This window comes from Lontra canadensis, unplaced genomic scaffold, assembly GCF_010015895.1.
Source record: "Lontra canadensis isolate GAN:19392208 unplaced genomic scaffold, GSC_riverotter_1.0 scaffold11, whole genome shotgun sequence".
Lineage (NCBI taxonomy): Eukaryota > Metazoa > Chordata > Mammalia > Carnivora > Mustelidae > Lontra > Lontra canadensis.
Genome location: NW_022631005.1, coordinates 10,092,873 through 10,107,877, shown reverse-complemented (window position 1 = coordinate 10,107,877; position 15,005 = coordinate 10,092,873). Strand labels below are relative to the sequence as shown.

Below are 15,005 nucleotides of genomic sequence, written 5' to 3'. Positions count from 1 at the left end.
TTAAAGCCTCTGCCTTTGGCTCAGATCATGATCCCAGAATCCTGGGATTGAGACCGACATCAGGCTCTTCTGCTCAGTGGGGAGCCTGCTTCCTCCTCTCTCTCTCTCTATCTGCCTCTCTGCCTACTTGTGATCTGTATCTGTCAAATAAATAAAATCTTTAAAAAAAAATGAATCATGGAATACTACATCAAAAACTAATGATGTACTGTATGATGACTTACATAAGAAAAAAATAAGCTTAACACTGAAAGAAAGCAAGAAAGGAGAAATTAAAGGAAAATATAAAAAAAGTAGAACAAAGCAAAAGCACCAATAAGGCAGTAAAAATCTTCCAAAGGTTGTAATTAATATAAATGTAAATGGTTTAAATTCAAATAAAAGTCGAATTCCAAGACTCAATAAAAATAAAACAAGATGATGCAGATGTAGAATGTTTACAAAAGCCCCATTTTTACATAAAAAGATACTAAGACTGAAAGCTGATATAGCTATATTAGTATCAGATCTACTAAATTAGAGACAAAAAGCATCACTTACGATAAAAGTCATACATAATAACAAAAAGCTCAATTTTACACCTAAAACTAATATTACACAGTATGGTAACTAACTGAAATTTAAATAAAAAATGAAAAAGCCCTCAATTCACCAGGATAGTCCTGGATGTGCCTGCTTACCTAGATCAAGAAATAAAAATTAAGAAATCAAGAAATAAAAATTTAAAATGGACAGAACTACATGGAGGAATTGATAAACTAATCATTCCCAATGATTTTTAGAACAGAATAAATAAAAATAAGTATATAGTATATATATTTATATATATATGATATATTTGATATATAAGATATATGAACTACACAATTCAAGAGCTTGATTGAATGGAAATATTTAGAACATGGCACCACCAAATTAATAATATTTATAATTTTCAAACACACAGAACATGTAAAAAGTTAATCATGTGTGCTAAGCCAATAAAGCAATTCTGAAGATATTTCAAAAATTCGGTGCCATAAAGGCCATGGTGTCAGTCCACAAAGCAATTAAATTGGAAATCAATAACAAAAAGGAAACTAGAAATCCAATATATTTGAAATTACAAAACTCGTTTTTAAATACAAAGTAACAAAAAATTGGAATTTAAATATGATCTAGAAAAAAAATGAAAATATTGCACATTAAATTTTACAGTACATTTCAAAATCTCTTACATATCACCACACACTATTCCAAGCACTTTTACAAATACTAATGTATTGAATTGCTATAGGAATCATATGAATGATGTATTATTAATACTGTTCATGTAACAGAACTCCAGCCAGTCTTGAAGGTTAACTTGCTTCAAATCAACCCACTCTTTGCTTACTGACCTAAGGTCCTTGATCTGTAACAGGACTAATTACTAATTTGCTTTCTTTGAGATATGCAGACCACTGGCCTTGGGAATGAAGGACCATAGCATTCCCAGGCCACAGAGGCCAGAAACCTGTTTGAAGCCACCTGGACTCTGATTAGCCCAAAAATCTTTCAGCAAAATATTTTTCTTTTTTAAGGTCACACAGTGACTTTACTGACCTTCCTTGTGCATCTGTAGACCTTGCCCTTCTTTGCAGAAGGAACAGACTAGTCTTGCACAACCCCTGGGTACCAGGAAACCAGACCTTCTTACACAACATCCACCCTGGACACCCAAGAAATAGAACTTCTTTCACAGCTTCTGAGCTCTGAAATAACTGTAGCTGGCATCACTGAGTCTGCAGGTAATCAAAAAATGTCACAGACTACTGCACTCCCTTAACTGATTAAACCCCTTTAAAAATCTTATGGCCAAGCAGAAACCTCTGACAAGAGTCTGCTTGATCTGCAGATTTCTGGCCTCCTGAATAAAGCTCAAAGATTCCTTTCCAATCAAAACTCACCTCTCGATTGGCCTTTCCAGAGATGGGCAGTGAATTCGGGTTAGGTAACATTCTCATTTTATAGTTGGAAAAACCGAAGAACAGAGAAATTAAATAACTTGGCCAGACATAAATTTTTAGTATTTGAGTGTGGATTCAATTTAAGTAGTCTTGCCCAAATATATGTTCCTCCCTATTATGCTATACTGCCTTCTGATAATCTGATCCATGTGGATAGGATATATGATAAGTTTATGCCAAGAAATTTGAAAATTTAGATGAATAGGTTTATAAGAAAAGTGTAGTGGTGAAAACAAACTTAAAAAGAAGCAAAATATATAGTTTCAAATCTAATTGAATCTGTAGCTTTAAATTTTTTCTCACTAAGAGAGCCAGGGCCAGGTTAAATATTTTGCCAGTGATTGTACCAAATATTCAAGGAATATTCAGCACCATACTAGGCATAAAGCAGGAGCTCAATAAATATTAGTTGAAAAAGTCAGTTAAGAGATTGCATAACTTATTAATAGCTGTTACTGATGTTTACCTGATTCACAGAAGTAGCTTGATCTCTTGTTTGTTCTTTCATTCCAATCAGCATTTATCTCCTTCTACATAATCCAAACAACAAAACAAACATCCTCAAGGGAGTTTTTCCCCCAGTATTTGAACATCAACTATTACTTATATATTTAAAATACAGAAATTTAAGATTTTGAGAACTTTTCTTAAATGTCAATTTTTAAGAAATGCACACATTTTGTGATATTTATATTAAATCTATTTACAGAAGTTAAAAAGTTCACAGTTGTATCATGGGAGGTCCACAAGACCGCCTACACATTTGGTGATTTGCTAAGGCTCATGGAACTCAGAATATAGTTGTACTTGCATCTAAGATTTATTGCAGTAAGAAGATACACTATAGGATAAGGAAGAGTAAAAGACACAGGCTGAGTCTGGAAAAATCCATGCATAGTTTTTCTTATGCTCTCTCCTCCTGTGAGAGAACACACTTAAGAGGACATACTTTTCTCCAACAATTAAAAAAAAAATGCAGTAACATGTACAGTGTTTCTGCCCAAAGAAATCAATTAGAAAGTTAGCACTCAGTCTTTATTGAGTCTTTATTGAAGACTGGTCATAAGGACACCCTCCGCCTTAATGTATATCAAAATTCTAACCTCCTAAAAAGAAATCAGATGGTCAGCAAAAATCACATTATTTGCAATAGAATGCACCATCCATTCAGGTAGGGAAAATTCTGTATCACTTAGGGACTGTTAGAAAAGCTAACCTCCCCAACACTAGACAAAGGGCAACCTTGAAAGCAGGCCCGTCTAAAGACAGCAGTCTCAAGCCTGCTGTGTTAACTCTTTCCTACACAGTAGTATTCACTGGCATCCTAAAATAAACTATCTGTGGAATGCACTGATTAGAGAGTAAGCTAATCAACTCAGTGGAACAAAAAAAAAAATAGGTGTGTTTTTAAACAAAGTTACAATAGGATAAAAGTTTAAGTAGAGCTGGAGCACAGAACAGGCTCTGTGAATATAGAGGAATGTCATTCTCTAGACTTGTTCAAGAACTCAACATGTTTAGGGAGGTAAATCCAGTGAAATAAATAGGCTTCTTTTTTTGTACCCCAGGTCTGAGAGCTGAACATAGGTTGCTAGAAATACATTTTCTGACAGTGGTAGCCTGTGTACATGTTGGAAGCAGAGTGTAATACTTCGTATAATAAAATGGCCATGCTGTTTCTCATAATAAATTTGGAACTTCTGGACATTTGGTACTCTTTTGAGATCAAGATAGGTGGAAAATTTAATAATAAACACATTGAGCAAAAAAAAAGGGGGGGGGGAGGTCAACCATGAGAGACTATGGACTCTGAAAAACAATCTGAGGATTTGGAAGGGAGGGTGGGGGGAGGTTGGAGGAACCAGGTGGTGGGTATTGGAGAGGGCATGGATTGCATGGAGCACTGGGTGTGGTGCAAAAACAATGAATACTGTTACACTGAAAATAAATTAAAAAATTAAAAAAAAAAAAAAGAATATCCACAGTAGCGGGATTGTGGAAGGAGACAAGATGTCCTTCAACAGACAAATGGATATGGAAGATGTGGTCCATATACATAATGGGATATTAGTCAGCCATCGGAAAGGATGAATACCCAGCATTTGGATCAACATGGATGGAACTGAAGGAGATTATGCTGAGTGAAATAAGTCAAACAGAGAATGACAATTATCATATGGTTTTAATTATTTGTTGAAGATAAGGACTAGCATGGAGGATATTAGGAAAAGGAAGGGATGAATAAAGGGGGAAATCAGAGGGGGAGATGAACCATGAAGGACTGTGGACTCTGCAATTGAACTGAGGGTTTTACACAGGAAAGGGTGGGGAATGGGTGAGCCTGATGATGCGTATTAAGGAGGGCACATATTGTATGGAGCACTGGGTGTTATACACAAACAATGGATCATGGAGCAGCACATCAAAAACTAATGATGTGTTGTATGGTGACTAACATAAAAAAAAAAAAAAGAAAGGAACATGAATGGAAAATTGGTTATAATAAAATTTGGGGAACATGTATGTGAATAAACCTCTCTCAGCTGGCAAAAACAAATAAAATATGAAGATAAAAAAAAGTATCAGCAATAAAATTTAAATACTGTTTTTACAGGAGTTTTTGTTTGTTTATTTGTTTTTTTAGTAAAGGACACAGCTTTTGCAATCTATTGGGCAGATTGAGGATTTTAAATATTGAAGTTGTTAAGAATTTTTTTTGACTCTTAGCATACTTAAAATGGATAATGACATAGCAGAACACTGAGCTATAAAATATGTATAATAAAACTGTACTATAGAGAAGCATCTTATGGTAAACATATATCTTAGAAGTTATATGTAATGTAGTCTGTCAATTATTATGCATTAGAAGAAACAGAAAATGATGCCACTTCCTACCCAAGTCAAGTAGAATTCATTTGGAAAGAACTTAATAAATTGCCATTTTCAAATCATGTTAACTTCTTTAGCATGGTTAAATAGTTAACACTTTGCTACTAATGGAATGGATGATGTGGTTTTGACTCCTATAATAAATAGGCAACTCACAGAGGAAAAAAAATCTAATTTATATCAGAAGACATACCCTGAATCTTTGGGGTTAACTTTCCAATAGCAGGAATCTGATGGCTGGTCAAGAGCCAAGAGGACTGATAGCATGACTTTCTCTGACCAGTCCATCAGTATTAGTCAAAGCTCAATCAAAGGCCAAATTAATACTTCCTCTGAAGGCTCAGGTATGTACTGTGAATTATATTTAGAAAAATTATCTGAGGCCTATTAAAATTTTATTATAATATGACTAATATCAGGAAGTGAAGCAGTTTTGGTACTTTATGATTGAAAATTTTTATACCAACTTTATTCATTTTTATACAATTTTTATTCATTTATTCTACTTGCATTTAGAGCAAGAGAAATATTATATACCTCATCTTTTGGAGGATCCAAGTAAGACTGTGAAGTTCTTGGATAATTTCTTGTGGGTGAAGTTTGAGGTGAAATAACTGAATTTTGAGCTGAGGTGAATACAGCTCCTAGAGAAAGAAGAGATAATTTTACATATGAGAAGATCATATTTCTGGAGCAAGGGTGAATGTTAATGAATATACCTGATCCAGCGGTCTCTGCTGAGCCACCACAATCACTAAATTACCACAATTAGGGATATATTTGAGTTAAGGAAGTATCTCCAAGAACAACATGACCTTTTTAAGTGTTCACTGGCTGCAAATTTCCAGTGGTTCACCATTGCCTTTAGAGACAAGTCTGAAATCCTTAACCTCTAATCCTAATTTATTTAACATTATGCCATCTTAATGCTTATAATTAAACACAGACCACTGCCAGAATTAATTGTTTCCATTTCATTCAGTCTGCAATGGAAGACCAGTCACTACTTGGATAGGGGAATAACCAAAGATGTGTTTTAGGGAAGACTGCTTTCACAGTAAAATTTATAGTGGATTAAAGGAGGAGGAGGAGAATGGAGGAAGGTTACTGAAATAGTCAAGAATGAAGGAAACAAGGGTAGAAACTCTGGGAATGAAAAAAATAGAAAAGGGCAAAAGAAAAGGAGATAGATTAGACAGAAAGTGGCAACTTTGGGATGCAAATACAAAAAAAGGGAGTCAAAGATAACTCAAATCTTGTGCCTGGGTGAAAACAGAAGAAAGATCAGGAAGATGATGACTTTGATATTCTATTGAATTTGAGGCAATCATTGGCCACTGGATGGAGGTGTCTAATATTTTCTGTATATATATGTAGGATATGTATGGAAGTATTTTTAGTGACTTCCAGAAATCTAACAAGGCACAGAAAAATTTAGCTAATGTGTAGTCCACTGAAGGGGAGATGAGAAATAAGGTATATTATCTATGGAGAATTGATGGCAGTGGAGTACAGGGACCTTCCTGGAGATAGTTCTCTGTGCTGTACCTTACTGAATCAAGTATATCAGTAATGTGCTGTAGCACGATAAACAGCCACAGCAGGGACCCTAACTTTTCCAGAGTTCGCAAAATACAAAAGCTATACTCATCAAACAATCCCTGAAATATGTGAGCCAATTATAATATCTATATTCATAAATAATTTTATACCATGCCTTACTTTCCAAAATAACCATGGCTTTTATAATCAGGTAGAACAATTTGAAAAACTATATAATAAAACCATGATTATGAACTTAACAAAATTACAATTATGATTATTTTTCATTTTACCTCTATCATCAAAAGTACTTGATTTTCTGGTTACTCCGTCTTTCTATATGGTATAGAGAAAAACATTCATTAGCAACTGTACTTCTAAAAGAAATTTTGCCTCTGTCAATCAACCAAATTTATAAAAATTTTCCCCCATTAATCCCCTAACTTTCACATGAAAATTGTCTCAGGGAAAATATATATTAACAACCTTCTAGATTATCTTCTATAGGGAATCTCAAATTTAATTAGTTTAAAACTGAGTTCATTATGTAGCAATGTACAATTGTTCCTTTTCTAATATTCCATACTTTGCTTAAAGGCATAGTAGTCCATTCAGTGGTTGGTTCTAAAAAGTTTAGAGTCATCAATCTGTCTAAGGGAAATAAATATAACCCATTCCAATCCAGCCTATAGCTTAGCAAACATATTTCTCAAAATTTTGGCCAAACTTTTATTTTGATTTTGAGAACATCATTTCATTGTGATATTTTTCCTGTGTCTGTCTGTACCATCAGGCAATGGGTCCTCAAGGGGAGTGATTATGTTTTATACATCTTTTTATTGTATGTGTCCCAATTTCCTCATTTTCCCTTCCTTCTGGTTGAGCACAGGGCTTGGTCAACAATAGATGTTCAATAAATTTTGGCTATTATTATTGCAATTGCTAAATGTTTGAATTAGTTTCTGCTAAATTACACAGTGACTCAATACTCTGAAGGAGAGATTTGGCCTCATGAATAGATCATAATATCCTTAGTTTCATGCTAGTGAAGGAGATAGGTCATAGAAGTGAAAAATTAACTAGATAAATAATCACCATTCAAAAGATTGAGACAATATTATACCTTTTGTTCTGTACCATTAACTTGCACTTCTAACTGGTCAGCTGAAGTTGCTGGTTTTTTGACAACAGTCTTTGAACTACTTAAAGATTGATAAATAACATTTGCTGCAGGTCCTGAAAGTAAATGAGAGAGAGATACCATAGTTTTTTTTAAAACAACCTATTGAAATGTAATTGAAATACAACAAACCACACTTATTTAAATTGAATTTTTTTTAAATTTTAAAATATGTCTACAACTCTGAGGCTATCACTGCAATCAAAATAACTTTTACAATACCATTAAAATTTTTTTTTTCTCTTGAGAAGTGTTTTATTATATGGATAAATCACAGTTTTTTATCTGCTTACCTACTATTTGGGTTGTTTCCATTTTGGCCTTTCACAAATAAACCTTTATGAGCATTCATGGGCAAAGTCAACTATGTGGACGTGAGTCTTCATTTCTCTTGGGTAAATACTTAGTAGTGGAATGACTGGATCATATGGTAGGTATAGGTTTAACTTTTAAGAAACACCACACTGTTTTCCAAAATGGCTATACCTTTTACCTATCATTCAGCAGTGCATCAGAATTTCAATTCTTTCACATTCTTGCCCACATTTATAAGCAGAAGAAAGAAAAATAGTAAAGATCAAAATGAAAATCAAAGAAATAGAAAAAAAAGGGAAAATAATGAACCTAATAGCTGATTCTTTGAAAACTTTAATAAAAGTGATAAGCCAGATTGACCAGGAAAAAGAGAAGACAAATTTTCAGCATCAGGAAGATTAGAGATGACAGCACAACAAAAATTATAGAGAATACTAAAAATAATAATAAAGGAATATTATGAAAAATGTATGGCAGTTAAGTTTAACAACATATACAAGTGACTTATTCCTTAAAAAACACAAACTAATCTCATTCATGAATAGTTGATATGAAGAACTACATATCTACAAAGGAAATTGAGTATGTTAAAAACATGTCCAGAAAGAAAGCCCCAGGCTCTAATAACTTCATTTCTGAAGTATATCTAAGATCTAAGGAAGAAATCACATAAATTCCACACAAACTCTTCCAGAAAATTGAAGAGGAATGAACTTCTTTCCCAGCTCATACTTTGAAATCAAGATCACTTTGATACCAAAATCACTGAAAGGTATTACAGGGAAAGAAAACCTCAGTAAACATCCCCCCATTAGCAAAGATACAAAAATTATAAGTAAAATAAATTGAATCTAACAATATATAGCTAATGCATAATGAATGAGGTTAATTCATTACTCATTAAAAATAAACCAAAGTGATTCACAACATTAAAACATAAAAAAGAAAATTTAGATGGTTATCTCAAAAGATGCAGGGAAAAATATGATAAAGTTCAATACACATTCATGACCAAACCTCTTTGTGAACTAAGAATATGAGGATATGTCCTTCCTCTGATAAAAGTTATCTTCAAATCTCTAAAGATGATACTCTAATTTATATTGATCGCTTTCTCTTAAGTTTTTGGAACAAGATTAAGTTGTACACAATCATCTTATTCAACACTATCATGGAGGTGCTAGCCAGTGAGAAAAAAGAAAATGAAAAGTGATTTCAAAGAAATTCCAGCAGAGTATGTTGTAGAAACTAGAAAGCTCAGTCTAAAATTTATATGGAGATATAAAGGCCCTACAATAAGCAAGTCAGCCTAGAAGAACCATGAATGTTAGAGAACTCAAATTGCCAAATTTCAAGACTTACTTTAAAGTTACAGTAATTAAGAGAACACTGTATCCACATAAGAACAAATAAATAAAACAGGAGAATTTCCACAAACAGTTTTGTCTGTATATCTATCATCTATATATGTTCACTTTATCTTTGCAAAAACGCCAGTAAAACTCAATGATACTGAAGCAATTGAATGGGTACACGATAGGGTTGAATAATCCTGTCTTCCCAGATAGCAAGGAAGCTATCAAAAATCATTAGGGTTATGTCATAAAGGACTCAAGAATTATCTTAAACGGAGATCCCACTCACCAAAGCTATCAAACTTTCAGCATGAATAAGCACAGTAAGAGAACTGTATTGAAGCAATTTCAATTTATTTAAATCTATAAATTCATAATGACATAAAACAAAATTGGTTGCTCACTGTTGGAGGATGCTACTGAAACAATTAACTATTTTGAAAACTGATAAATGGTGGTAAAATATTAAGCATCAATCTGTTTTTCTGAAGTATCCTGTACACCACATTGTAGCGAAGTAGTAATTAAGAGGAAGTTTATTTTATACAAGTATTACAGTTAATCTTTGAAGAAGGAATGATAGAATTAAAATATCCCAACTTTGCAACCCATAATTAGTTCATGGATCTAGGCCTTGAACATAAATGGCTGCTAACATTATAAAGAGAAAGAAAAGGAGATATTATATGCTGCCTGATGGAAAGACTAACCACTATCTATGAATCAGTCTTGTTAGAGAAACAGAACCTGTGAATGGCTGCATAAGAAGACCCTGACCTCACCTCCTCCCTTGGACACACTAAATCTCCAGCGACATCTAGAACAATTCTTTTTGAAAAAGAGATAAAAAGGCCACATTTGGTTGAGAGGAGAGGCAGAGATGTGGTCAAGCTGAGAACCCCACCCCTAGTGCAGCAACCCACAGGTTAGAAGGATTTCACAAATATGGAGCACATCGATGAGTTTGAGCTCTGTAACCTTGGGACCTGCACTGGAAATATGAGCCCCCAAGTTTTGTCTTTAAAAGTCAACATGACTTATGTCTAGGAGATTCAAAGGACACTGAGAAACTGAAACTCTGTTCCTAAAGGGCTTGTGCATAGACTACTTACCCTGAGATCCAGCATGAAAGCAGCAGGCTGAAAATGCATTTAGACCATATGTGAAGGAGATCCACTGGCTATTCTTAAAGCATTTGCTGGACAGGCGAGGTCTATTCTAACTCTCTCCAAGGAAGGAGCTGCTGGTTGGTGCCATTTTTATGCTCTCCTCCATTTCTAAGTGCTAGCAATGCCAAATGATATTTTTTAACTCTCTTAACCCTCTTAGCACTGCTTCTATGGCCCTGTCCCATGAAAGCCAGTGGGTGGACTTGCCTGCCCCAACGCTCCACTGTGGCCCTGCCAAAGTCAGCAAGTACACATAGTTCACAGGGGACACCCTTTGAATGCCTGTCTCTGGTGGCCAAGGGGCTCTCTGTTTTGGAGTCCCATGGGACTGAAGCAATCAGAGAGTTCTTGGCAGGATGCTGCACAGACAAAAGGTGAAACACACCCCCAGTCTTCTTTCGACCACTCCTTTAAGACTGGAAGAGATAGATGTTTTGTCTCATACATAGAAGCAAAGAATCAATCCAATTGAGGAAATGGGAATGTGTTCCAAATTAAAGACAAGAAAAGCCCCTAAAGAAAACTTTAATGAAACAGGTAAGTAATTTACCTGATAAAGAGTTCAAGATAATAGTCACGGTTCAAGATGCTCACGGATCTTGGGAAAAGAATGGATGAACACAGAGAGATCAACAAAGAGAGAAAATATAAGAAAGTATCAAACATAAGTCACAGAGTTGAAGAATACGATATCTGAAATGAAAAGGGCACTCTAGGGATTCAACAGCGGACTGGAAGAAACAGAAGGAAGGGCTAGTGATCTGGAATACAGGGCAGTGGAACTCACCCAAACAGATCAGTAAAAAGAAAAAACAAACATTTAAAAAGATAGATTAAAGGATCTATGGTAGTTTTAGTGGGATGCCAATTAGGCAAAAAAAGAGAAACAACAGGAATCCAAATTGGAAAGGAAGATGTAAAACTGTCACTATTTGTGAATGACACCATTTTATATTTTAAAAAGGTATTATACTAAGTGAGACAAATCAGATAAAGGCAAATACCACATGATTGCACTTATATGTGGAAACTAAAAAATAAAACAGATAAATGAAACCAAACTCACAGATACAGAGAACACATTGGTGGTTGCCAGAGAGGGCATGGTTGGGGTTGAGGAATGGGAGAAGTGGGTCAAGAGATACAAACGTCCAGTCATAAGTAAGTCATGGGAATGTAATATACAGCACAGTGACTATAGTCAACAATATTGTATTGCATATTATGTAACTTTACATTGTGATGGGGGAAACTAGACTTATTGTGGGATCATTTTGCAGTATATACAAACATCAAATCATTATGTTGTACACCTGAAACTAAGATAATGTTATATGTCACTTATACCTCATAAAAATACCTGAGAGTATATAGAATTTTTAAATTTTTTAAAAAGATTTTATTTATTTATTTGACAGAGATCATGAGTAGGCAGAGTGGCAGACAGAGAAAGAGGGAGAAGCAGGCTCTCTGCTGAGCAGAGAGCCAGATGCAGGGTTCAATCACAGGACCCTGAGATTATGATCTGAGCTGAAGGCAGACACTTAATGACTGAGCCACCCAGGTGCCCCAAAAGTGTATAGATTTAATTAATACTTTACAGGAAATACAGAAAAAAAATATAAAATACAATTTTTACATACAGATACAATCAGCAAAAGTCCAGTCTGTGAGGAACTCACAAAACAAGCAACTCAGTTTGTTCAACAAATGAATTTTAAAAAGGAGGCAGGGACGGGGTACCTGGGTGGCTCAGTGGGTTAAGCCTCTGCCTTCGGCTCAGGTCATGATCTCAGGGTCCTAGGATCAAGCCCCGCATCAGGCTCTCTGCTCAGCGGGGAGCCTGCTTCCCCTCTCTCCCTCTGCCTGCCTCTCTGCCTACTTGGGATCTCTGTCTGTCAAATAAATAAATAAATCTTAAAAAAAAAAAAAAAAAGGAAGCAGGGAGGGAGAGAGAGGGGTATATGGAAGGAAAATCTATTAGGTTACATAACAAATTATTGCAATGCATGTCAATGTACATTCAAACTAACATCAAAATATTTTTGTGACATGAGATCATTGGAAAGTTGAATTGGGATTAAATATTTTATTATATTAAAGGATTATTTGTACCATGTGATAATGGTTTTGCTGTAATGCATTAAAAAAATCCTTATCTTTTAGATACATATTTACATATTGATGGGCTGTGCTTTGGAAAAACAAGGCAGTGAAGAGAGGTTGAGTGCATAGACAAAAAATTATTCATGAGTCATTGTTGAAGTTGATGATAGACACATTAAGGGTACTGCTGGTTTTTATTTATTTTTGAAAGGTTTAATAAGAAAAGCTAAAAAAGTCATTAACAAGACTGGAAATATTTGCTATAAATAAGACAAAAAAATTAACATCAGCCTTATTGAATTCAGAACTTCTGTCATCAAAAGATAAAAGGAAACAATAGAAAAATTAGAAATTAGAAGTTATTTATCATACTACATATATGTATATAACAGACAAATGTCTAGTATGGCTTTAACCATCTTTAAAATCCATAGGAAAAAGAAAACCCAGAAGAAAAATGGACAAAAGATTTGAAAAGATAACTTCTCAGAAGGGAAAACATGACCCAGAAATCCTATACTTAGGCTTATACCCCCTAAAGAATCTCCTCTCTGTGAGTACCATGAGATTTTACACACACACACACACGTGGATGTTCAGTGCAATATTGTCCGAATAATAGATACTTACATCAACAGAAAAACAAATGTATAAATTGTGGTATATTCACATAATGGGATAAGATCAATAGTGAAATGAAATAAAATGTCAGGCAGCACAGAGATAAAACTTCTGAAATGCTGAGTGTAAAAAGCAAGTCACATAAGACTAGATACAACAGCATATAAGTTACATTAAAATATTTTAACAGTATCTATGTCTGTATGTATATATGTAGTTTGTAGTAAATATATTTTAAAAATAATTATTAGACAATTACCAGATTTGCACCAGATTTGTAGTTCTTTCTGTGGGAGAAGGAAATCTGCTTTAAACAAATTTGGCAAAAGATATAAACTTACAGCTTAAGGAAATTTAGTGAAACTTAAAACAAAAAAAAAGAAACAAAAAGAAGAAATCCACACCAAGACATATCATAATGAAGTTGTTAAAAACTATTTCCCACCCCCATAAATCTTAACAACCAGAGAAAAATGTCACCTTACTTACAGAGGATCAACAATTCAAATATGGCTCATATCTCATCAAAACCATGGAAACACAATGAAATGGAATAACAGTTTTCAAGTTCTGGAAAAAAATGTCAATGTACAATTCTATATCAAATGCAAACACTATCATTCAGGAATGAAGATAAAATAGACATTCTTAGATGAAGGGAAATTAAGGTGATTCAGTGTCAGAAAATCTGTTCTAAAAGAGATCCGAAGGGAAATTCTATAGACTGAAAAAAATGATACTGGAAAGAAATCTGGGATATCAGAAATTAAAGGGAATTGAAAATGGAAACCATCTGAGTGAATATAATAGGCTAATCTTCTACTTAGTTATTTAAAATTTATTATATTGTCTAAGTGGATGTTTCATGTATGTAGATGTAATACAAGGACAACTGTAACAGAGAAGAGGGATAAGGAGCCATATATAATGGCAAAATTTCCACATTCCACTTAAAGGGTTAAATATCTATTAATAGTTGATTGTGAAAAGCTAAGTACATTGTTAACTGGACCAACCACACACACACACAAAAATCTGTAAAAGGAGGCATAGTAAAACAATAGTCATAGACAGGGGTGCCTGGATAGCTCAGTCAGTTGAGCATCCTACTCTTGATTTCAGCTCAGGTCATGAGCTCAGGGTGGTGAGATCAAGCTCCACATCTGGCTTGGCACTCAGCAGGGAGTACGCTGGCGGATTCCCTCCTTCCCTCTCCCTCTGCCCCTCCCCTGGCTCACACTCACTCTCTCCCTCAAATAAATAAATAAATCTTCTAAAAAGATAGTCATGGACAATTGGAAAACAAATTTTAAAAATGTCATGTATAATAGTACCAAAGAAAAGAAGTACTTACGTATAAATATAACACAACATAAATATATATATAAATATATATATACAAATATAACACAAGATCTCTATGCTGAAAACTATAAAAAGACAACAGAAATCAAGTACAACCCAAAGAAACAGAAAGAGATAGGATATTGTCTAAAGATTGGAAGACCAAAACCTTTAAGAATTTCTTTTCTCTTCAAAATGATCTGTAGATTGATCGAATGTACTACATTCAAAAGTCCCAGGATATTTTTTGCAGACAAGCTGATCATAAAATTTATATGCAAAAGGCAAATGAATTAAAACAGTTCTTAAATTTTGAGGGAAAAGATAGTAGAATTATAGTACCTGATTTTAAGACAGTAAAAAGCTACAATAATTAAGATAGCACAGTATTGGCAAAGAGATAGATGCATAAACTGATCAGTGGAACAAAATGAAAAGGCAAATAACCGAAAGAAAATATTTGCAAATCACATATCTGAAAAAGATGTTTATT

At 34.2% G+C, this 15,005-nt stretch overlaps 1 protein-coding gene across 1 annotated transcript in view; it reads right to left on the bottom strand.

The window, feature by feature from the left end:
* FSIP2 (fibrous sheath interacting protein 2) overlaps window positions 1-15,005 on the bottom strand; it is a 90,687-nt gene that overhangs the window by 57,841 nt on the left and 17,841 nt on the right. Inside the window, exons 10-13 of the mRNA XM_032856084.1 lie at window positions 7,546-7,658; window positions 6,716-6,758; window positions 5,418-5,524; window positions 2,455-2,518 (exon numbers count right to left, since the gene is read on the bottom strand). Coding sequence (XP_032711975.1) covers window positions 2,455-2,518; window positions 5,418-5,524; window positions 6,716-6,758; window positions 7,546-7,658 — 327 coding nt within the window. The remainder of the gene's footprint in view (window positions 1-2,454; window positions 2,519-5,417; window positions 5,525-6,715; window positions 6,759-7,545; window positions 7,659-15,005) is intronic.